A 23,746-nucleotide genomic window follows, 5' to 3' on the forward strand; every position below is an offset into this window, starting at 1 on the left:
AATGTAAAATAGATAGCTAGTGGGAAGCAGCCACATAGCACAGGGAGATCAGCTCCGTGCTTTGTGACCACCTACAGGGGTGGGGTAGGGAGGGTGGGACGGAGGGAGACGCAAGAGGGAGGAGATATGGGGATATATGTATATGTATAGCTGATTCAATTTGTTATAAAGCAGAAACTAACACACCATTGTAAAGCAATTATACTCCAATAAAGGTGTTTAAAAAAAATTTACTAAGCACTTAACTATGTGCTGGGCACTGTTTAGGTGCCAGGTATATGGCAGACAAAAATCCCTGCCCTTGTGGAGCTTGCATTTTAGGGGTAGAGAGGATGAGATAATAAAATAAGTAAAAGGTGTTAGAGAGTGTTACACGTCAGACTTTTAAGTAATCACAGGACCATGTTTTTTTTTAAATTAATTTATTTGTTTCTGGCTGCATTGGGTCTTTGTTGCTGTGTGCGGGCTTTCTCTAGTTGTGGTGAGAGGGGGCTATTCTTCGTTGCGGTGCTTGAGCTTCTCACTGCAGTGGTTTCTCTTGTTGCGGAGCATGGGCTCTAGGCGCATGGGCTTCAGTAGTTGTGGCAGGCGGGCTCAGTAGCTGTGGCTCATGGGCTCTGCAGCGCAGGCTCAGTAGTTGTGGCACATGGGCTTAGTTGCTCTGAGTGGGATCTTCCCGGACCGGGGCTCGAACCCATGTCCCCTGCATTGGCAGGTAGATTCTTAACCACTGCGCTACCAGGGAAGCCCAGGACCATGTTTTTAAAAATGCTATGGAGCAAAGTAAAGCTGGAAAGAGTGACAGTGTTGGGATGGGCTTGAGGGGGGGTGAATTTTAGAGGCCAAGGAGGCCTTAGTGAGAACGTAACACTTGAGGAGGTGAAGAAGGTGAGAGATTTAAATATCTGGGGGAAGATTGTCCAAGCCAGAGGTTTTAACAAGTGCAAAAGTCCTGAGGTCAGAGCATGGCTGGCTGTTGGAGGAACACAAGGAGGCAGAGGGAGTGGACCAGGTGAAATGAAAAGGTGGAGAGGCAGGTCCTGTTGGGGCTTGTAGGGCATTTTAGTGAATGGGGTTTTTTAGTAGGAGTAGAAGAGAAGCCATTGGAGGATTTTAAGCAGAGGAGTGATGATCTGAGATCATTGTGACTCCTGTGTTGAGGACAGTCTGAAGGGAGCAAATGAAAAAGCAGAGAAACTAGTTTTTGTAGGCTATTATAAAAGTCCAGGAGAGATGGAATTGGCTTGGATTAGATGGTAGCAGTGGACGAATTTTATTATACTTTGAAGATAGAGCAAACCAATTTTGCTGACAGATATGGGTGGGGTGTGAGAGAAAGAAGAGATAAGGATTACTTCAAGGTTTCTGTCTGGTAACTGAAAGATGAGTTGTCCTTAACTTAGATGTGAAGACTCCTGGAGGAGTGAGTTTAAAGAGATCAGATCAGTACTGTTAAACTTTAGGTGCCCTTCAAGGGGAAATGTCACAACGGTAGTTGAATATACAGGTCTGGCATTTAGGATAGAGGTCTGGGCTGGAGAAGTTGGGAGAGGTCAGCATATGGCAATTGTTCAAACTAGAAGGCTGTATGAGGTTACCAAGAGAGTGTGTGTAGATGGGAAGGAAGAGTTCCAAGGTCTGAGCCATGGGGGACTTCAACATTCAAAGATGTCAGGGAGAAGAAGGCCCAGCAAAGGAGACTGAGGAGGGGACGGAAGCAGGAGGAAAACTAAAAGAGCATGGTGTTCTGGAAGCCACGTAAAGAAAATGTTTATGCAGGTAGGTGATCCAGTTGTGAAGTGTTGCTAGGTAAGGTATGAAAAGAATGAACTGTGTATATAACATGACAAGGTCTTTGGAGAACTTGAGTAGAGCAGGTCCAGTGAAGAGGTACAAGCAAGACTGGAGTGGGTTCAAGAAAGAATTGATCCTACTGTCTAGCACAAGGAACATATTCAATATCCTGTGATAAACCATAATGGAAAAGAATATGAAAAAATATATATGTATAACTGAGTCACTTTGCTGTACAGCAGAAATTAACACAACATTGTAAATCAACTATACTTCAACAAAATTTTTTAAAAAAGAAAGAACTGGGGGCTTCCCTGATGATGCAGTGGTTGAGAACCCGCCTGCCAGTGCAGGGGATACAGGTTTGATCCCTGGTCTGGGAAGATCCTACATGCCATGGAGCAATTAAGTCCGTGCGCCGCGACTGCTGAGCCTGTGCTCTGGAGCCCGCGAGCCACAACTACTGAGCCCACGTGCCACAACTACTGAAGCCCGCGCACCTAGAGCCCATGCTCCACAACAAGAGAAGCCACTGCAATGAGAAGCCCACGCACCACAACCGAGAGTAGGCCCAGCTCGCTGCAACTAGAGAAAGTCCGTGCGCAGCAACAAAGACCCAATGCAACCAAAAAAATAAATAAAAAATAAATAAAGAAATTTTTTAAGAAAGAAGAAGAATTGGGAGAGAGGGGCTGGAGAGAGCAAATATGGACTTTTTTTTTTAAGATAGGAGAAATAAAACAATAGTTATGCTAATGGAAATATCTTTTGCTTTTCCAGTGAGGAACCTAGCTTTCTCACCCACCTTCCCTTCCTTGCACTTCAGATTTGGATATTTGCTGTTTCTTGGAACCCTCACTTTGAGGAATGTTAATAGGGAATCTGAACTGATATGGAACTGAGGATTGTGAAAATCAACTTATTTCATATGTGGAATTCTCTTTCCCCAACTTCCCACTACTTTGGGGGACAAAACACATGTGGCCAGGAGTCCACTTACTGTGGCCAGTAAGTTACTAGGCTGTTCACAAATGTTTCTCCCATTATGGGCACATGGCAGGAGAGCCACTCTAGGGTATGGCCATGTGGTTTTGTTTGTGACTTCATAGCAGCTTTAAGACCAGTGAGCAGTCTCCCACATTGCCTTGGCTGACAGCAACTGTGGAAGCAGTGTTAAGACGAAGCATCTACCAGCCAGGGTCTGAGTCATAGTGATGAGCAGAGCCCCTTTGCTAACCCGGAAGAGACACCTAGTATACGTAATAAACTTTAGTTTCATTAGTTTTATTTTGGGATAGCAAAACCCGATCCATCCTGACACAATGCCAGTGATGTACCAGTCTCCACAAAAACCAGCAGAATGCAAATTTCCGGGTACTCAAGTTTTACTTTCCCATACCAGGGGCAAAGAAAACCCAATAAATAACACAGGTAATAAAACTTGACCTCACTCTCAGTTCTCCATTAAATCAAAAACTATTGAACCTTGAAAACGTTAACATTGTTCTTAAAATGTTTCTCTCCTAACCAGGAAGGCAACTTTTCTTCAAGAGACTTAGCTGGACTTCCAGAAACATAGTGTAGTATATTTACTATTTTGTTCTCTGGGTCGTCTGCGTTAGCTCCTCCAGGCATGCTCACTCCAAATGCAGATTCCCTGGTCTTGTTCTCCTTGATGAATGCTGTGGTCCTTAACTCCTAGGAGGTTCTGTAATCTTGATCTTTATGTGTCTGTGTGGTCTAATACAAAAATTTCTTTGGTCTTTGTCTTCCGGTTCCTGCCAAGAGCTGCTAAAAGTCTTGGAATTTTCTGAGTTGATAGGAATGGCTTTTGATTTTTGTAATGAGCCTCTTTGATCACACTTGAGTTTATGCTAATGAGATCACTAAGGGTGAGGCCACTAGATGGCCTCAGGGTGGAGCTGGTCACCAGAAAGACCAAGTGGCTAGACCTCCTGACTGACCTCCAGGCATGGGTGGCAGAGAGGGATGGAGAGGAAGCTCTATAAACTCAGCAATAGTGAGATTCAGAGAGCTTCTGGGTTGATGAGCCCATTGAACCCCGGGAGGATGCTGTGCCCCTGCATCTCTTCCATTTGTCTGCTCTCAAGTTGTATCTTTTATAATAAACCAGAAAATGGAAGTACAGTGTTTTCCCAAGTTCTGCGAGCTGTTCTAGGAAATTACTGAACCCAGAAGGGAAGGGAATTGTGGGAACCCTCCAATTTTATGACCAGGTTGGATTGAAGTGTGGGTAATCTGGGGACATGAAGCGAGGGAGGTTTTGCGGGACCAAGCCTTTAAACCCATGGGGTCTGAGGATAACTTTGGGTAGTGTCAGAATTGAACTGAATTGTAGGACACCCAGTTGGTGTCCAGAGAATCAGAGAATTGGTTGTTAGTGTTGGAAAACACCCTAGAAATATGCTGCCAATGTCACACTGAAGTTTTCAACATAATGTCTGAGTCAGTTTACACATGCTTTACTATTAGAAAAGACATTGTTCTTGTAAGAGACAAAAGAAAAATCACAATTCTGCACAAAAGAGTTTTATTTAGTGGTCCAATCCCGATGGATAATGCCAGTCATTGCTTGATTCTGTTAAAATGCGCTATTAGATATACTCTTTAAGAAAGTGTACGGTGCATCACCAAAAGCTACTAATTTGGATTGTGTAGAGTAAAAGAAAACTTCATAAATCTTTGTTCTCTGATAAAATTTTTAAAATATAAAAATGGAAAAAAAAACCCCAGAAGCAGTATTCAAAAACAATAAAATGTCACCTTGGACTATTTACAGTAAGATGACTTTCTAATAGGAGAACACTCTCTGCTTGTCTCTTTTCCTCACATTTTACTTGTCCCGTAGAGGTGTTCTGCCTCCCCCATCTAACCCTTACTCATGATTTCTGCTATTCCTGTCTTGCATGAAACGGTCATCTTCCATTCTCTCTCACATCTTTGAGTCTTTCTCTGATACTCCTTTTTCCTACTGTAAATTACCAGTAATTCTATTCAACAGATGTTTGTTGAGCACCTAATATGTGCCAGGCACTGTGCTAAGAGGTGGGGATAAATACAGAGATGAAAAGTCATTGAACTCCCTCCTCAAGAAGCTCAGAGTTTGGGTTGGATTAAAAATACGTTTTTCACATTATATTGCATGAAATCCCAAGCCCCTATGAAGTAAGTTTGGGGATTTCTTGAAACAAAGTACACTCATGGAGAGTCTATCAGCTTGGCCCACTCCAGCGCATTTTGATTTAGAATTCTGCCCTTTTTTATGAAGCACAGCCTCTAAAGCCCAGGAATAGAGTTTGAGTTGTAAACTCTTCACAGGTGGGAACTACATGATGTGTTGTAGGGGACACACTGAACCAATTTGTTTTTAGGGGAGGGTAACCTTTTAATTGGCTTCTACAAGTTCTGAGTAAGAAAAGCCCTTAACCCCCCACCCCCCAAAATACTAAATTTCAGCAATAGATACATATTAAGAAACTCCTCCTTGATTTGGATTTACAACACGATCCTCTGAAACTCCTCTCTTTTACAAATGTCCAGCAGGAGCTCTTTTTACTACCTCCTCCACACGTATTTCTTTGTGCTTTTTTGTGTACATTTTCTTAGCTTCAAACATAAAAGTAGCAAATTAAGCCTGCAGGTGACCTTTCTTTTTTTTTTTTTTTCTTTTATCATGTTGAACCCCAAACAAGCTCAGTTCTTGCATTTGGCCTACATCTTCTCTGTCCGTGAGGCCTCAAGAGAACCATGGTAGTTACTTAAAAAAAAAAAAAAAAGAAAAGAAAACAAAGCAAACTATGAAATAGATAATAAAAACTGAACATAGCATACTATGGAAGCAAAACTGAAACCACACCCTCGCTGCCCCCATCTCTCCATGGCAGACCACAGCCCTACAAATATTCACATTTGGAAATATTTTCTCAGTCACAGTAAAGTCCAAATCCTGGTGGTGGGCTTCCCCCTTACAGCTCGTAGCTATTCCTTTTGTCGAATCTGCTCAGCCAACCACTGAACGATGATGAAGGGAGCTTTTGTGGGGAAGTTCTATCCTTGATCCAACATCATCCACAGGTTACACGGGGTCACATGTCTGTACGGTTTCCATCCAGCCAAACAGCCAAATGATACTCTGTCCATTCAAGAGCCCTAGTGCCCGATTCACAATGTCCTCATGAGCTGGTTCCAAGCCCTCTGGATCTGAAGGCAACTTTGGGAGTTGACATTATTCCCATGTTACATTTGGCCTGCCCAAGGTAGGGTGATCAGGATGTCTGGAATACGTGAAGAGGACAAGAAGAGCAGGGGGTGTTGGGAGAGAGGGGAAAAGAGAGGTGATCGTGCACAAGCTTCTTGCTCTGTCGTGCATTATACTTTCAGTGTTAACAGCGTGTATTCCAACACATAGGGCTTGTGCTTTCTCGTTAAATAACTCGCCCTGAAACGCTCGTTTGGCAAACGTGGCCATGAATGTGTGTGTGTGTGTGTGTGTGTGTGTGTGTGTGTGTGCGCGCGCGCGCGCGCGTGCACGTGCCTGTGTTTACGATGTGTCATGAGGTTGTAGGTCAAGTCCTGTGGGTGTGCCTCGGCCCCTCCCCTGCTGCTACACCCACCTCACCAGCAAGGAAAAACTGATGGGTTACACCTGGTCGGTTTGATATTCAGACGCTTCAGACAGGCTTTCTGAGAAGCTTAGGAAAGTCTCCTGGTATTCGGAACATACAATCTCGTAACGATAATGCCGGAACTCCACAGCAAAGGTGCCAAAGTAAGACAGGAAGCACATGACCAGGCCCCACTGGACCCTGGCTGCGTACAGGTGGATGCCTTGGGCCATGAGGATGAAGTCTGGGGAGAAGTAGTCAAGGCAAGTTCCTCCATTGCCCACATTAAGACGGGGCTGTTTTCTGGGCGCAGACTGGTTACAGGAAAAGCCTGGCTCTCCCCCTGGCTAGCAGAAGAGCTTCACAGAGCCAGCTGAATACATCGTCTACATAAATAATACAAGGTAACATTACTGAGCCCTTACTTTGTGCCAGACATGCTTCTAGGTGCTTTCATGGAAAGCCTTAACTTATTCATCACAACATCCTGTTATCAGCAGTTCGTTTAAAATAGGGAAACGGAGGCCAAATGGGTAACACGGGTATTATCTGGTGGAACTGGGATTCAAACACAAGCACTCTGACTCGCTGGCCATGCATTCGACCGCTATACTCTACGGCTGCCTAATAAACTGTGAGGCTAGCTAAAGAATTACAATTCCAAAGTAACCGTTGGCCAGAAAAATAACGCTGTGTTTTTAAAAGACACTGCAAATGACGATGGAACAATGTGAACGTATCAAATAGCTAACTACCTCCATATAAGCTGTGTTTGTCTCTGCAGTGCTACTAATAAGGTCTAAGTGGCCCCTCTTCTTCTCTAGTTTTCACTATTGCCTTTCAGACAATATTCTATAGGCTGGTTTCATTCCCAGTGTTGCATTTAAACTTGTGCCTGAATGAAAGCAGGCAATTAAAAAACCAAAGAACAGATGATTCACCTATGCCTGACTATACACAGAGTGTATGTATGTGTACACACACACACACACACACACACACACACACACACACACACATCAGTATATATGAAGGTAGGAGCTGGGGAGGAGCAAGGTTCATAATGTTCTATAGTGAAAAGCTAAGAGGCCAAGGATTAAATAAAGTTATTTAGAAAAATCAGAAATGTTCCCTTAGAATTAGTTCTACCTTCAGAACTTAGCCTTAAAATCTTGGGAAATTTTCAGAGAGTGAAAAGGTCTGTGACAGCTACTTCAGCCAAACTTCTCTCTCCTGACTAGGCCTGGGTTCATTCACCTGGGAACCACGAAATGGTTCCAAGTCTTCGGAAATATCGTGGATCAGAATTGTTTGGTATAAGCTCAAAACTCAGAATGATTTAAAATCTGTACATACTCGTCTGACTGAGGGTTCAAAATGTTTCCAAAGCAATATTAACTTATAGGGGAGGGATACATCTTCAAATCTCGTGCTGGCAGAATTCTGACCCATTTACTCATAAAATATTTTATCAGCAAGTTTTTTGGCTTGAATTTCAAGTCCTTAAATGTTCTCAATCTAACGTGACTTAAGAAAACCACTAAAATGACTGAATGGCAGTTTGTGAGGGAAGAAGAAATAAATGGTTCCAAATACTCCACTAACGAACATCTCTGAATTCTAAACGTTTTCGTATTTTAAAGCCACTCTAAGGAGGGATTGCATAGTGGTTAAGAGTATAAGAACTGAGCCTGAGTTTAGAACAAATCGACACATACCGTGTGTGATCTTGGGTAATTAACCTCCGTTTTTCACTGTTCTTACTTGTTAAGTGAGGATTAAAAGGGTTGACACATTTAAAGTGCTTAGAATACTGCCTAGCACATTATAAGTACCCAATAAGTATTGGCTATTACATTGATGATTATAACTGTGTTAACTATACAGTTTGCCGTCTAGGAACTCCCTTCTTCTCCAGTTTCCAGAGGACCTAATGGAGTGAACACTTAGAACTGAGTGACTGATCTGATTGGCAGGGTCGTTACTGGCCGACTTCCACTGGGCCCTGCTATAGTAGGTGGGGTCACAGTGCTCCCCCCCTAGACCAGTCCCTCTGCGATCTGTTTGGGCTTCAGCTGACTGTAGTGCTCTCCTCTGCCTTTCCCTGATTTCTCTGCTTCTTACTGGGTGGATAGATTGAATTCCAAGGTGTGAGATAGGAGGCCTGCACGATTTTCCTTTCCAAGTTTACTAGGAATAAAGGCTGATTTCTTCATCCCCATCTGGCCCCCTGTTACTGTTCTCCATTGGTTCAAACTCCGAGGGAGGAAGGGAGATAAATAGCACCTCAAAATTATTTGTTTAGGACAACAGTACATGCAGTGGTAATCTAGTTCTTGAATTTCTTTTTCCAGAAAACCTTACTTGTTTTCCTGAAAGATATAAATGTATTTTTGTCCCTAGAAATTCATTTTAGAGTTAATAGATTAAATGAAATAATGGAGCCACCAATAAAGTCGAAAATGCAAAGAATTTTTCAAGATGGAAGGAAAAAACCCCCACAATTCGCTTTTGGTTATGCATTCTATGTTTTTCGCAAAAGGAAGCTTTACATCAAAAGGAGAATGCATGGCACCGTTCCTACAGATTGATACAGTTTTGAGAAGGCAGAGCTTGTTTTATCTTTAGCTCTTCATCTCCTCTTTGGCATGAAAAATAGGTCTGTTTTTATACCTATTTTATATTTATATTTTATATTTTATACCTATTTACTTTTCTTTTTTGTCTAATATTCTGAGTTGATACGACAGTATATCCTAACCAACTGAGAATGGCAATCTTCTCATCTTCTACATGGACAACTTATCTGTGTTTTAATCTCACTGGCAAAGAACGTTTTCATATTCAAAGGATACAGAGAACCACGCAGAGAGTGACAGTTGCTGAGAGAATAACTCGTGGAATTCCAACTTTCCGTCCTTCATTCTTGATGTTTACTTTGAGTGTCAATGCAGCCTGGATCCAGCAGGTCAACGTGCCAAATCCAAAAGTCAAGGAAGTTCCGACATTATGGATTTCTTCATCATTTGTGAGCTAAGGGATGAACAGATAATGACCTGTGGAGGCCCATTTAGAAAATACATACAAGCCAATGGAATACGTGAAGGAGAAAAAAATAGGTAAAGAGATGTCCCAATAATGGGATGATAGGTTGTAGAAAGAGTAGAAGCCTTCATCTCCACTAACTCTTTGTGTCTATTCTCCATTGGTTCCAACTCGGAGGGGAAGAAGAGAAATGAATAGTATGCCCACACCTCAAAATGTTTGTTTGGAAGAACCATACAGGCTGTGGTAATTTATTCTTTGAATTTATTTTCCAGAAAAGCTTTGTAGAAAAGTAAAAGAAAAAAAGCAGGAGTTACACAAAAAAAGAGAAATGTCAAAGTTTCTACAGACATAAACCCCAAACTCTGTTTTCTAGACTAAGAAATGAGACCAGAATCTGGCTGTGTATTTACTGATTGAGGATGGCCAATTCTAAGCAGGTCAAGATTTCACTGGCCTGGACAACTAATAACACTTGAGCTGTTCTTTACTCTTACAAAACTGGCCAGTCTATGTAATGTGGCCAATTCATTGTTAATGGGCTTTTGTTTTGTTTTCCTATTATAATAAGAAAACTGCACTTATGAGCTTTTGCCATATCTGGAGACCCATTAAAGGGCAACAGTGTTTGAAGATTCCTGGTCAAGGCTTTTATACAGTTAATAGGTTAAAGGAGACCCATCTGGGTTATTTCAGTTGGGGGTTAGAGATGTAAACTGCCCAAATCATTACCCATTGATTTCAAAAATATATCTGTCACTTAAAACACCTTTATTAATATTAATATATTTTTAACTACACATATAGTACCCCACATATATAGGAAACATACAGGAAATAAAATCTACTGTTGAAGAAATGGCTTTAAAAACATGGTGAAAATATCTTTTTGGATTGCCATTGCCTTTAGGTGTTTTATTGCTTAGCATTGCTATGAATAATGGTTGTATCAAATCAATATTACTTTCCCTTTACAATTTTTTTCTATTGTTTTGGCTATAGGATTTTTTTCTTCTTTGAAGAAGCCATTTTCTGCTCCTCACAGTTCAAAACACATATTTTTGAAACATTTTATTTTATTTTATTGTTATTTATTTATTTATTGGCTGCACAGCATGTGGGATCTTATTTCCCTGACCAGGGATTGAACCCACACCCCATGAATTGGAAGCATGGAGTCTAAACAACTGGACCGCCAGGGAAGTCCTGAAACACTTTAAGTAATGATTCCCCAAGTCAAATTTTACTTCTAGGAAATTGGTTTTCTATGCTCTACATAGTCTGTTCATTTATTTTTTAATTCTAATTTTAAAAATAGATGATACAGTTACATGGGTCAAACTTTAATAAATTGTAAAAAGAGTATAGATTGAAAAGTCTGTCTCTTATCTCATATACTAGCCACCTGGTTTCTCCACAGGCACCTAATGTGTTATTTGTTTCCTGTGTAATCTCTGTAGATATTCCAGAAAATGTTCTTCATATATAGCATCATCATTTACAGTTTTGAATATCTGTGGTTCACCCAAACAACCCAATCACTGGGATTCTTCGGGGAACTTTAGTGAAAAACAAAATGTCTCCTCAGTAACTTCCATCTAAGACCTGGTCGAGAGAAATGATAGTTACTGAGCATTTTACAACACGCCAGTCCCTGTAGCACAGATGTATAAGTGGAGGAAAGACTACCACCAAAATCTCAATAAAAAATGCTCTGTGTCCTAACATTTTGGAGCTTAACAGATAAACTCTCAAATACTCTCCTGATAATTCATCGTCCTAGCCAATATGTTCTAAGAATGCAGCTTTCTCATTATCTAGGTTGATATGGAATGAGATCTAGAATAGTTAGAGGAATTGGGGGGATTGCCTGCCTATCTGTCAGACAGCCCACTAGGTAAAAAATACTTATTGAGGGCTTCCCTAGTGGCACAGTGGGTAAGAATCCATCTGCCAATGCAGGGGACACAGGTTCAAGCCCTAGTCTGGGAAGATCCCACATGCCGCGGGGCAACTAAGCCCGCGTGCCACACCTAGTGAGCCCACGAGCCACAACTACTGAAGCCCGCGTGCCTAGAGACCGTGCTCTGCAACAAGAGATGACACCGCAATGAGAAGCCCGCGCACCGCAACAAAGAATAGCCCCTACTCGCTGCAACTAGAGAAAGCCCGCACGCAGCAACGAAGACGCAGTGCAGCCACAAAAATAAAAATAAATAAATTTATTTATTTAAAAAAATACTTATTGAGTTGCTACTGTGTGCCAGGGGACATCTTGGGGAATGAGTTATCCTAATTTAATGAAATATCAGCACGGAGGGTCAAGGACGAGAGACAGTCAGAAAATCCACTACCATATTTTCAGTAAGAACATTCCTAAACACTAACTAGAATGCTGAGTGTCTGGAATGCCTGCACCATTTGGATTTCACTCAACAGATGGGGGAGAAGTGTCAGGATTGGTGTTTGACTGCAAGGAGGAAGTTTCTAGCAGCAGTATATCACAGAGGCCGGAGGATGCTGGGGAGGGAATGGAGGCAGGGAAAACAGAAAACTACTGTAACTGGGCAGGGTCTCCATGTCTATTTTACAAATGAAGTCATTTAGGTCAAGAGTTGTGTGAGGGTATTGGCAAGGGAAATTATGCTTAAGTGACCTTGGGTTTCTACATCTCTAGGAAGAAGAGTGAGGCTTAGTACCTCTTTATACAAGTCACAGGTGTCCTAGAGAAATTCTGGGTATTCAAACTGACTCCCATGTGAGCTTGCTAATCTAAAATGCAAGGTTTCATCCAATAAAGATGTTCAATGTTTAATTACAGAAAGGCAATGATCCTATTAATTTTCTAGAAAGGTACATTAGAATACAATTTGTTATGAAAAAAAGTATACAGCGGTTTGAAAGCCCTATTTTAGTAGATACGTTTCCCAATAGCTGTGCTGTATTTCCAATGCATAGGGAGGAATTTCTCATGTTTAATTCAGACTTACGTAGGCGAGGCTCAAAGAACAGATGGGCTGACTGCTGGAGAAACTGCATATCAGGAACCACTGTTAGCATTTTTTAAAAGATTCATGGAGAATCTATGGGCCACGTAGTGACTATACCTCAGTGGCTGTGATCATCATATAGGTGAAATGTGAGATGGAGGTGAAAAAGGCCAAATGAAGTACCTGAAAATTACCAAGTAAGGTCATTCCGAAGGAAGCCAGACAGAGCGCCACCAATCCACTAATATTCAGCCACGGATTTAAAACCTTTGGTTTCAGTTGTATGAAGCGCAGAACAGCTACCACCAGAGCTGGGAATAAAACAAAATGTTATAATTGAAAAAGTTAAATCACACAGTCAGACTAGGAAGCAGCGTTCTAAAGCCACAATGTGCAGAAGTAAACTTTTTGCCACAGTACACCTTTAAATCTCTAAAATGACATATGCATTTTTAAAAGAAATTTTCCATGCGATGTTTCTGATTATTGAGATGTTTTATTCTAGCTAACCTGGGGAAAGCAGAGAGGAATTGAAGCAGCGTGCTATATGTTATTTGGGTGATGCAAGATAATAGACTGGTAACAACTAGTGTTGTTCTCAGAGTTTTCAAAAACAAGGTCAGCATAAGACAGACTGGCTTAGGAGAACATCACAGAGGCTTGGCACACAACAGATCAGACACAGAGAGGCAACCCGTGGCACGGGAATTCACTGATTCAATCAGCCTTTAGTTGAGAACCGTGTTAGAACAGATAGGGCAAGAAAACACGGGGAAGAAGACAAGGTTACCATTCTAGACAAACCTGCTGGTCTCTGTGCCAGAAATCATTCCTGGGGACAGGAAGGAAAATAAAGGCATGTGTACAAATCCCTTTATTACTGGTTTATTCCCTCTCCCTTCTGATTCTACCAGCAGGTGTTCACTGTCAAAGGACAAAGACAGCTCATCCAAATTAGAGCAGTTACAGCTATAAAATAATGGAATCTGTATTTTAACATAGCAGATTTGGGGGGTTGGTATGTATTGAAAATCATATTGATTATATTAAGAAAGCTCAATTCTTCAAATGATGTTAATTACTTATTTTTAAATCCCACTCTTTTAAATCAAATTGTCATTGGAGAATCTGCAGAGAGAAAGAGGAAGTTACTTAGATTTCAAATCTGACTTCTTATAGTAACTTTGAGGCCAGTCCATACTCAGGTCACTAATAAGAATTCCCTTTCATTAATTGCTTAGAGCAGGGATATTTTCATATTTATTCAAAAAGCTTGGAGAGGTTAGTCTACAAATGATTTTTTAAAAGCATTTGCAATTAATATGTTATATCTAATATAAAGAAATGCCCTTACTACTTCCTAAGGCAATTTATTTTGACATTAAGGTTTAGCAGGGAAGACAATTAGGAATTCAAGAATTATCCTATTTATACAGCCATTAGTAGGTAATTATTTGCTGTAAGTCTGCCTTGATTTCAGGCCATTACTAGTAGCCGTTAACAAAGAAATTCATTCACAACTTTGCATTTCCCAAGTATGATGAATTTCATAGTTTTAAGCTACAAAGTTAGTTCAGTGAGTTGACTTTCAGTTCCAAATACCTCTGGTCAAAGAGTGGTATACAACTTGGTTAATAGTTGGATTTTGGAAACAAAATAGAATTAAACTGCAATGTATGAAATCTTAAATTGTTTGGATCTGATTTAGCCTTTAGTATATTTATGTTAAAGCTAATGCCCATGATTCATCATCAAATTAACAGATTATACTTGAGTTGATAATAGTTTTTTAACATCTTTATTGGAGTATAATTGCTTTACAATGTTGTGTTAGTTTCTGCTTTATAACAAAGTGAATCAGCTATACATATACATATATCCCCATATCTCCTCCCTCTTGGGTCTCCCTCCCACCCTCCCTATCCCACCCCTCTAGGTGGTCACAAAGCACTGAGCTGATCTCCCTGTGCTATGCGGCTGCTTCCCACTAGCTATCTATTTTACGTTTGGTAGTGGATATATGTCCATGCCACTCTCTCACTTCATCCCAGGTTACCCTTCCCCCTCCCCGTGTCCTCAAGTCCATTCTCTACATCTGTGTCTTTATTCCTGTCTTGCCCCTAGGTTCTTCAGAACCTTTTTTTTTTGTGTGTGTGGTACGCGGGCCTCTCACTGTTGTGGCCTCTCCCGTTGCGGAGCACAGGCTCCGGACGCGCAGGCTCAGCGGCCATGGCTCACGGGCCCAGCCGCTCCGCGGCATGTGGGATCTTCCCGGATCGGAGCACGAACCCGTGTCCCCTGCATCGGCAGGCGGACTCTCAACCACTGCGCCACCAGGGAAGCCCCAGAACCATTTTGATAATAGTTTTTCAACCTAATGGTTTGAGGGATCCAGTTAGGAGTTATCATATTATCAGAAGTCTATTAATGTTGACAATAACTATCCTAGAGGATGAAAAAATACGCACAGTTTCTAATACTTTTGGGGATACAAATAGGAGGAAGAAGTGGGGAGACGAGAAATTCAACATAAGTGCCCTGACACAAAGTGATCTTCAGATAAAGAAGCCATTAGATTTAGACCAGAAATCTCCACCCAAGGCACCAGGGGAGACATTTGCTAATTACTTGTGTGTGGATATTAGTCAGCACATAATGACAGAATACCAAAGCAGTGCATTTAATTTCTTTTAAAGACGACTAGTGGAGAGTATGAGCCTGGGAACTTTCTGGTTGCCATCCAGTTTGGAGGGCTAGGATGGTGCTGGAACTCTGGCCGAAGGCCTAACCCACTGCCAAAGCAGACACCAAAATGGCTCTTCACGTTGACCATCCAGGCAGTTTGTGCCACCCTACCCAAAGGGACACAGTCAGTGCCACTGTCTGTGTTACTCATTTCTCGCCAGTGAACTCTGGCATGTACCATTCTCCTGGCTCCAGCATTGCTAGCCTTCTCATTTGTAATTTGGATGGTAAATCACTTCATCAAGAACAGATGATGACATTAAGCAGGAAACAGAAACCTCCCTGAAGACAGGTATCAACCCAACATTCCCAACTTCCAGAACTGCATTCCAAACACCACACTTGGCCCTTTTAACCTATTAACTCCATTATTAGTCAGCTGAGACTAGGCCTAATTTCTTTCCAAAATAGGGTCTAGTGGAAATTTTATGGTTGTGGAAATAATAAAGCTTCTGATCCATTAAGTTTTATTAACAGGTTTAAATACAGACAGATTCAGACTATCTGTTATGAAGTCCATTTACAACCAAGTAATGATTTAATTATACCTTATTGAAAACGTTTTCTTGGGCAGTAGGGCAATTTCAAAGCCATCTTTATATATGTCAACCAATTTTTACCACATTAACATTCTGCTCAATAGATATATTTTTTGTTTCATTTAAAAATTTAAAATTTTACTTACAGTTTTAGAAAAGATTTTTAAAACCCACCCTTTTGTTGTTTTTGATATTTCCAACAGTCCTTTGCTATACAAGTGTCCCTTATTTAATTTATCTGCCTGTTAAAAAATATAAATATTAGAGTAATTCCTGACTTTCTTTGTTAAATTCTTTTATTTTGAAGCTGATCGGGTTTTTAAAGTTCAAACTCAAAATAGCAGCTCTTCACTGCAGTTCTAGACTGGTGTCTGGCCAAATTCTTTTTCATTTTGTTTAGTTTTACTGTTTATGCATCAATAATTCTTATTTATAACAGCAGTAGAACATGACAATCAATATGTTTTGGCTGAAGGAGGGAAAGACACTGCTATTAGGTGACCAAAATCATTCAGCTATTAGTTTATCCTCACAACCTCTCCAGGGCAGAAAATAATATTCCTTTTAAGAAATTTGTCTTGGTCTCCAAAGAAAACATACAGATGGCCGAGGCACATGGAAAGCTGCTCATCACTAATGATTAGAGAAATGCAAATCAAAACTACAATGAGGTATCACCTCACACCAGTTAGAATGGGCATCATCAGAAAATCTACAAACAACAAATGCTGGAGAGGGTGTGGAGAAAAGGGAATCCTCTTGCACTGTTGGTGGGAATGTAAATTGATACAGCCTCTATGGAGAACAGTATGGAGGTTCCTTAAAAAAACTAAAGACAGAATTACAATATGACCCAGCAATCCCACTACTGGGCATATACCCAGAGAAAACCATAATTCAAAAAGACACATGCACCCCAATGTGCATTGCAGCTCTATTTACAATAGCCAGGTCAGGTCACGGAAGCAACCTAAATGCCCATCGACAGATGAATGGATAAAGAAGATGTGGTACATGTATACAATGGAATAGTACTCAGCCATAAAAAGCAACAAAATTGGGTCATTTGTAGAGACATGGATATATCTGGAGACTGTCATACTGAGTGAAGTAAGTCAGAAAGGGAAAAACAAATATCATATATTAATGCATATATGTGGAATCTGGAAAAATGGTACAGATGAACCAGTTTGCAGGGCAGGAATAGAGACACAGATGTAGAGAACAAACGTATGGGACACCAAGGGGGGAATGTGGCGGGGGTGGTGGTGTGATGAATTGGGAGATTGGGATTGACATGTATACACTAATATGTATAAAATGGATAGCTAATAACAACCTGCTGTATAAAAAGAAATAAACAAACAAATAAATAAATAAAATTTAGGAAGTTAAAAAAAAAAAGAGAAATTACCCAGCCCATAAAAACTAACCACCCTGTAACCTGGGGCCTTTTGACTTCTGAGATGGCCCACACTCTGTCTGTGGAGTGTGTTTCTCTCTAAATAAATCCACTTCTTACCTAAAAAAAAAAAAAGAAATTTGTCTTAGGTCTTTACACCCCACCCCCCAGGAGAAATGAAAGTGTGGATTCAGGACAAAAAGCATAACTAATTCTATAAGGAAATCACTCAGTATTTGATCTTTGATTAGTCCATCAAAAAGATATAAGATCTTTGCTAACTGATTTTAATAAATGCTACACCAACTCATCTGTAGGTTATAAATTATAATCTATACAGCTGCCAACAAGCAGTGATTTATAGGTGGTCTATGTTGTTTCTTATAGTCAGTGATATCATCTAAAGTAACAGTCTGGAAAAAAATAAATAAAAAAATAAAATAAAGTAACATTCGAGGTCTAAGAGGGATAGGCCTGGGGAGACAAAAGCAACCACAGTTTAGAGCAAGAATCATTAGTAAACTGATTTTTTCATTCCCAGATAAATACTTGTTGGTTTACTCCCATTGAACACTAATCTTAATCAGTTCTGTGTCTACCAGATGGCACTAAAAATGATGAAAGATAATAAAGTATAAATACTGGATGCTGTAATACCTTAGAGCAAAAGCTAGTAAAAACTTAATTGCTTCTTGGTGGAGCAGGGGAGGACTGGAGAGTCATATGATGATGAATGTCATCTGCAAGAGGGGAACTTGTTTTCATGACTGTTTTTGGAAATGCTTTTATAATGAGTTAATCATCAGCTTTATAACTGGATAAATTTGTGAGCTGTGCAAACTAGCATATTTTAGATTTTACACTAAAGACTATTGGGACATATCAATTTGTCTTAAGAATATAAAGGATATATATTGTTTCCAACATGTTCATTGGTTTCTTTAAAGCCCAGTGGAGGACAGACAGCCTGTGACAGCTTTCTCATAAGGGCAGTCTCCTGTGTATCATGATTAGAAGAGGTAGTATTTGCAAAGCACTTAGCATTGTGCCTGGAATATTAAGTGACTGTCATTAATTATTGCTATTATTGTGCTCCGTGGGGATGATCATATGTGTCTGTACCAACCTGCAGGCCTATGTGGTGTGATTGCAGAGGGGCTGGGAAGGGTCCCTGACCCTGCAAGTCCAGATTCACCCTTGGGACTTTGTGTTCTATTAAATGCAAATATCTCCTTAGAGGTCATTTATGCCTTAGCGTGAATATGTTTATTAGAGTTCTTCGGAAGAGTAGTGTCAAGACTAAGAAAAAAGAGTGAGTCTACAGCTCCTGGCAACTTTGAGGCTAAAGGCAGTGAGGACAAAACCGGACCCACTAGCACTTCCCCTGGTGCCTCACAGGGAACATTCTCCATGTTTCTCACATTATCAGCCTTCTGAACCAACTAAGATTCTGCCTGTGTTGCATGTTGGACCAACTGTCTCCCTTGATTTTCCAGGGAATTCTGCAGGTCTTCCCTTTGCCTACAGCAAAGGGGCGTTTATAAATAGATGAAATAACAGGGCACCTCTCTGGGGGACAGGTGCCAATACTCCCTCAGTAATAACATCATCATTCTCTCTTACGTGGAGTGAAAGTCTCACTATGCAAAAGAACCACTTCCAGAAAACCACTGTTGAAAAATTTAGCTGTCACTGGCCGACCCAACAATATGCTAGTGGTGGTAGCTGGTTGACCCTTTGAAAGACATCGAGGAGTCCTGGCCTGGAGGAAATGGGCTATGAGGTCAATTGGGAGGAAGACAGAGAGCATGGCTGGTTCCCACGATCCCCAGGGAACAGTCCAAAGGGGACAGGACATTAAATGAGGGCCTTGGTCCCTAAAGGAAAAGTGGGGAATTGGGGCCAGACATGAGTACAAAAGGTTTCTTTCTTTCTTTTTTTAACGTACGTTTCCATTTGCCAGCTTGATATGTGTATAGGCACAGGGGAGAGCATCACCCTAATGTTAAGGCTGACCTTTAGATGTAAAGACAATATCTACACACATCAATATTTATCACAGAGCCTAAGCATTTTTTCATCCTTGCCAGTGAAGGAAAAAAGAAGGCATTCTTTTTAAAGCAAACATATTGCACAATACTACATTCTCATGCAGGATTTTATGGCCCATGAAATATATTATTTCATGCAGCAAAAGAAATAAAGTCAAGAATTGGCTGAAATGATTAAAAATGGTAAAGGGAAAAGAAAATGTAAGGTAAGCAGGTGAATGTAAAAGGATTCATGAGAAAAAAAGACCCTCAGAACAGAAAGCCCTCTTCATCATATTGACATGATATGATACTGAATTATCAACTAAGCCCACCATGCTTTTGATATGGGTTTGGGAGAATTTAAAATAAAAAAGAAACATACCAAAGCACATAAAGCATTCTTTATGCTCTTCTTACCTAGGAATGCTGCCATGTTCATAACTTGACTAAACACACAGCTTGCAGGAGGTTCATCACCTGCAATACTTGAAAAACAGGAAGTGTTTTATTATTACTGTAGTAAAATCGATAACTCTCTGCCATTGACTGAATGTCTGTGTCCCTAAAAATTCATATGCTGAAATCCTAACCCCCAATGTGCTGGCATTAGGAGGTGGGGCCTTTGGGAGGTGATTAGATCATGAGGGTGGAGCCCTGGTGAATGGGATAAGTGCCCTTATAAAAGGGACCTTAGAGAGTTCTCTTGCCCTCTTTCTGCCATGTGAGGACACAATGAGAGGATGGCAGTCTGCAACCTGGAAGAAGACTCTCATCAGAACCTGACCATGCTGGCACCCTGATCTTGGACTTCCAGCCTCTAGAGATGTGAGAAATAAGTTTCTCATGTTTATAAGCCACCCAGTCTATGCTACTTTGTCCTAGTAGCCAGAACTAATACACCCTAAACTTTCCTAAGATCCAACAGATCAGAAGAGAATTATCAAGTTACCTTATATATGGTGCATGCTTCACACCAGGTTTCCTGGATAACAAAAGAAAACCCAGAAGCTCAGGTTAAAGGATGGTCACTTGTGCATAGTTTAACTTCATCAGTGGCAAAGTTTTTGTTATATCTACTGATGAACAAAGAATTACCCAGAGATAAATTTTACCTTTCAGCTGAGTTTAATGGGAAAATTTTGTCATCTTCCACAGCTATAAAGTATCTATGAAGAAAACATAAAAAAATTTATCAAACAAAGAAATGTAAAAGAATCCAAGAATCATTTGTTTCCCAGTTTTATTGGACTAACCACATTAAATCATATTCATTTTTTTCTAACTGGGAAAATGTTGTTTTACTACAATGCTTTACCTATAGCTCACCTAGCCCTCTGAACCATAAATGTCGTTAATAGTATTTCTTTAATTTTCAAAAGAAAATTGATGGCAATTAATTAATGGCAATCATTAAAATCTGGAAACTGGGAAGCAAAGAAGTAAGACCATACAACTTTGGGCAAACTAAAATTAGGATTCAAAGTTTGTAATTTCTCAGGAATACGTGTCCACCTTTCTTAATGAACTGCAAGGAACTAAAATAATTTTCTAGAAGTAAACAGTACTTGAAATAAGCAAGTGTGGGAATGTTTTGTGATAGGCAAGACTTCTAATGTAATGATACCCATTTTATAAACGTACCAGACCCAGTCACACACACCAAAATACTGGACTATGAAAGGGACTGTGAATGGAATCTTTATAGCATGTTAGTGTCAAATTAGCAAATCTTGCAAATAATGAGTCCACATCACCAGTATTCTTCACCGTCTGCTTTGCATAATTTATTACTTGCTCTTATTATTTACTTTGGGTGAAACAAGAAGGGAAGAGAAATGGGGAATTTAGCATGATTGAATTAGTAAATATTATTTTAAAGTATTTACAAATACATTCATATGAATATGAACAGTTGTCCCTCTGTATCTGTGGGGGATTGGTCCCAGGACCAGCAGTGGACACCAGGTTCTGTGGATAATCAAGTCCCATAGTCAGCTCCACATCCAAGGGTCCATATCCTCGAACTCAACCAACCATGGACCATATAGTACTGTAGTATTTATTGAAAAAAATCCACATATAAGTGGGCCCTTGCAGTTCAAACTCCTGTTGTTCAAGGGTCAACTGTAATCTACACACATACTCCTGTATAGTTTCATCTCTAAGTTATTTATAATACCTAATAAAATATAAATAGTTGTAAATACAATGTAAATGCTATGTAAATAGTTGCCAGTGAGTAGCAAATTCAAGTTTTGCCTTTTGGAACTTTCTGGAATTTTTTTTCCTGAATAATTTTGTTCTGCAGTTGGTTGACTCCAAGGATGTGCAGTCTGCAGATACAAAGGGGAAACCATACTATCAACACTTGACATTTTAATCTACATTGCACCTGAGTCCTTAAATAAGAGAATACTCACACTATCCACAATCCAGCTGAAGTAAACAAGGTAAATACAAGGGGTAAAAACATCCATATGCTGCATTTCTTCCCATCCATGCCTGTACCCCTGAAATAAAATGAACAGGTTTTAATAACTAAGACAAAAATTGATCTCACTCTTTCAAGATGGAATGGAAGTTTACTTTAACCTAAAAAAGTGTATTTTATGGGCTTCCCTGGTGGCGCAGTGGTTGAGAGTCCACCTGCCGATGCAGGGGACACAGGTTCATGCCCCGGTCCGGGAAGATCCCACATGCCGCGGAGCGGCTGGGCCCGTGAGCCATTGCCGCTGAGCCTGCGTGTCCGGAGCCTGTGCTCCGCAACGGGAGAGGCCACAACAGTGAGAGGTCCGTGTACCACACACACACAAAAAAAAGTGTATTTTATGAGTCCATGATTCAAATCAGTGTCATTACTGTTACCTACACAGGTAGGAAATCCCTTGAGGAAGTAACATGGAAGACTGTTTTCTATCATTAGTTTAAATATTCCAGAGTTTTAGTTGAGAACTGATGGAAAATTTCTCCTAAAGACGTGTATCATTATATAAGCATCAGTGTATTTAAGAAGAGACCAGAGAGTTTGGTTTAGGACTTTCAGGAGAAAAGCTAGATATCAAAGGCATACTTCAACCTACTTTTAGTGCTATTATTAACATTTATGGATTATGGATCTATGGATCTGGCACGTACCTATGTCTACAGCTTGGCAGACAAGAGTGTGAGAAACAAATGGTTACTAAACAAATTAGCAGCGCAGGAAGAAATGACAAATGCGTTGGAAATCTGAACTTTCCTCATGACATGTTATCGAGCAACAATCTCAGAAGACGCTAAAGACGAAAGCTCTAGAAAACAATGTATTGTGTATCACTTTAAATTCGCTCCAACCAACACAATCAAAAAGGATACAGATGTCAGGCATTTTGTATACTATATTTTAAAAGAAAAACATATGAATAAAAAGTTCTCCACAAAAAGGAAGTGAAAACCAGAAGCTTCAGAAGTGTCTGTGAAAAGTTATTGGTACAGAACAGAAAGAAGCAACTAATTATCACTTTCCTTCTTTGCCCAAAGCCATGAGACAAAATCTATTTGAGACTCTGGATGCCAGCAATCCTTAAGGCAAAAGAAAAAACCTGTTTCAAGAAAATAAAGTGCCCTAGTGACTTCTGCAGGTGACCTGACAAAGAGAAGGGTAAATGGATTAAATGGCACCTCTAAAGAAATATCACTGCTTATTATTTGGGGTTTTACAACTAACTGCAAAAAGTCACTTACTGGGTTTGAACCCGCGCTGCCACATTTCTGAGCACCTCTGCAATATCTGCTTTCGTGTGCTGAGACTCCCTGGCCCTTCCTAGTGTTGAGAACAGAGAGAGAACACAGCCTTCCCTTCCAGGCTGGTAATCTGTGAGGTCTCAGGAAGGTCTTAATTCCCAGAGCTGACCTACCTGATTAGGTAGATCTTTCAGATCAGGGCACAGACAACTTGACCTAATAATGTGTCTTTGAACAGATATGCTGTCGTGTAAACACCTACTTGGGTAGGGGTGTTAAATAAATTACAGAATCTAGGAGTCGAAACACATTAGAGCCACTTTCAATCAATTTAATTCAGTCTAATCCAATCTGATCCAGTTCACAGGTATTGACAACCTACTTGTGCCGAGTACTATACCGGGTGGTGGAAATACTGAGGTCTAATGAGTACAACTCTTTATATGTAATAGTCTAGGTATCATCTAAGAGCTATTATCTGAGCCAGTGGTGCATGGCTGCCCAGTTTATACGATGTCGAAAATGATGCATATTTTAAACATATACAATATGACTTTTCAGTGTCTATTCATTTATTTATGTCCGGAAAATTGTGGGCTCATAATAAGCTATCAATAATGCTAACAAAAATAATTCTACCAGTAGCCAAGATGCAGAGGGAGTACAGAAAATAGGGATGTTAACTGAGCATGTAAACCAATTTTTCTGGATCTGCCCCTGAAATAGGGCACTCTGACAAGATGAGTACAGCCAAAAGGGTTACACTGGAGTAAGAGTTAGGGGACCTAGTTCTCAACTTTCGCTTTGCCTGTAACTGACTCCATAAGCCTGAGCCAGTTACTTAAATCAG

At 40.3% G+C, this 23,746-nt stretch overlaps 1 protein-coding gene across 9 annotated transcripts in view; it reads right to left on the minus strand.

The window, feature by feature from the left end:
• Positions 1-3,062: 3,062 nt before the first annotated feature.
• The window catches only part of TMEM150C (transmembrane protein 150C), a 94,161-nt gene continuing 73,477 nt past the window's right edge, over positions 3,063-23,746 (minus strand). For 3 of the 9 annotated variants that reach the window (XM_067035925.1, XM_067035923.1, XM_067035926.1), the window contains 8 exons: positions 21,594-21,683; positions 20,286-20,339; positions 20,123-20,155; positions 19,591-19,658; positions 17,153-17,260; positions 12,638-12,765; positions 9,275-9,452; positions 4,333-6,663 (listed from right to left, as the gene is read on the minus strand). In XM_067035925.1, coding sequence (XP_066892026.1) covers positions 6,455-6,663; positions 9,275-9,452; positions 12,638-12,765; positions 17,153-17,260; positions 19,591-19,658; positions 20,123-20,155; positions 20,286-20,339; positions 21,594-21,673 — 858 coding nt within the window. In that variant the 5' untranslated portion in view covers positions 21,674-21,683 and the 3' untranslated portion in view covers positions 4,333-6,454. Of the gene's footprint in view, positions 6,664-9,274; positions 9,453-12,637; positions 12,766-17,152; positions 17,261-19,590; positions 19,659-20,122; positions 20,156-20,285; positions 20,340-21,593; positions 21,684-23,746 lie in introns of all 9 variants that reach the window. The other 6 variants (XM_059067546.2, XM_067035927.1, XM_067035924.1 and 3 more) reach the window with 5 other exon arrangements.

This window comes from Kogia breviceps, chromosome 6 (assembly GCF_026419965.1).
Source record: "Kogia breviceps isolate mKogBre1 chromosome 6, mKogBre1 haplotype 1, whole genome shotgun sequence".
NCBI classification, from domain to species: Eukaryota; Metazoa; Chordata; class Mammalia; order Artiodactyla; family Physeteridae; genus Kogia; species Kogia breviceps.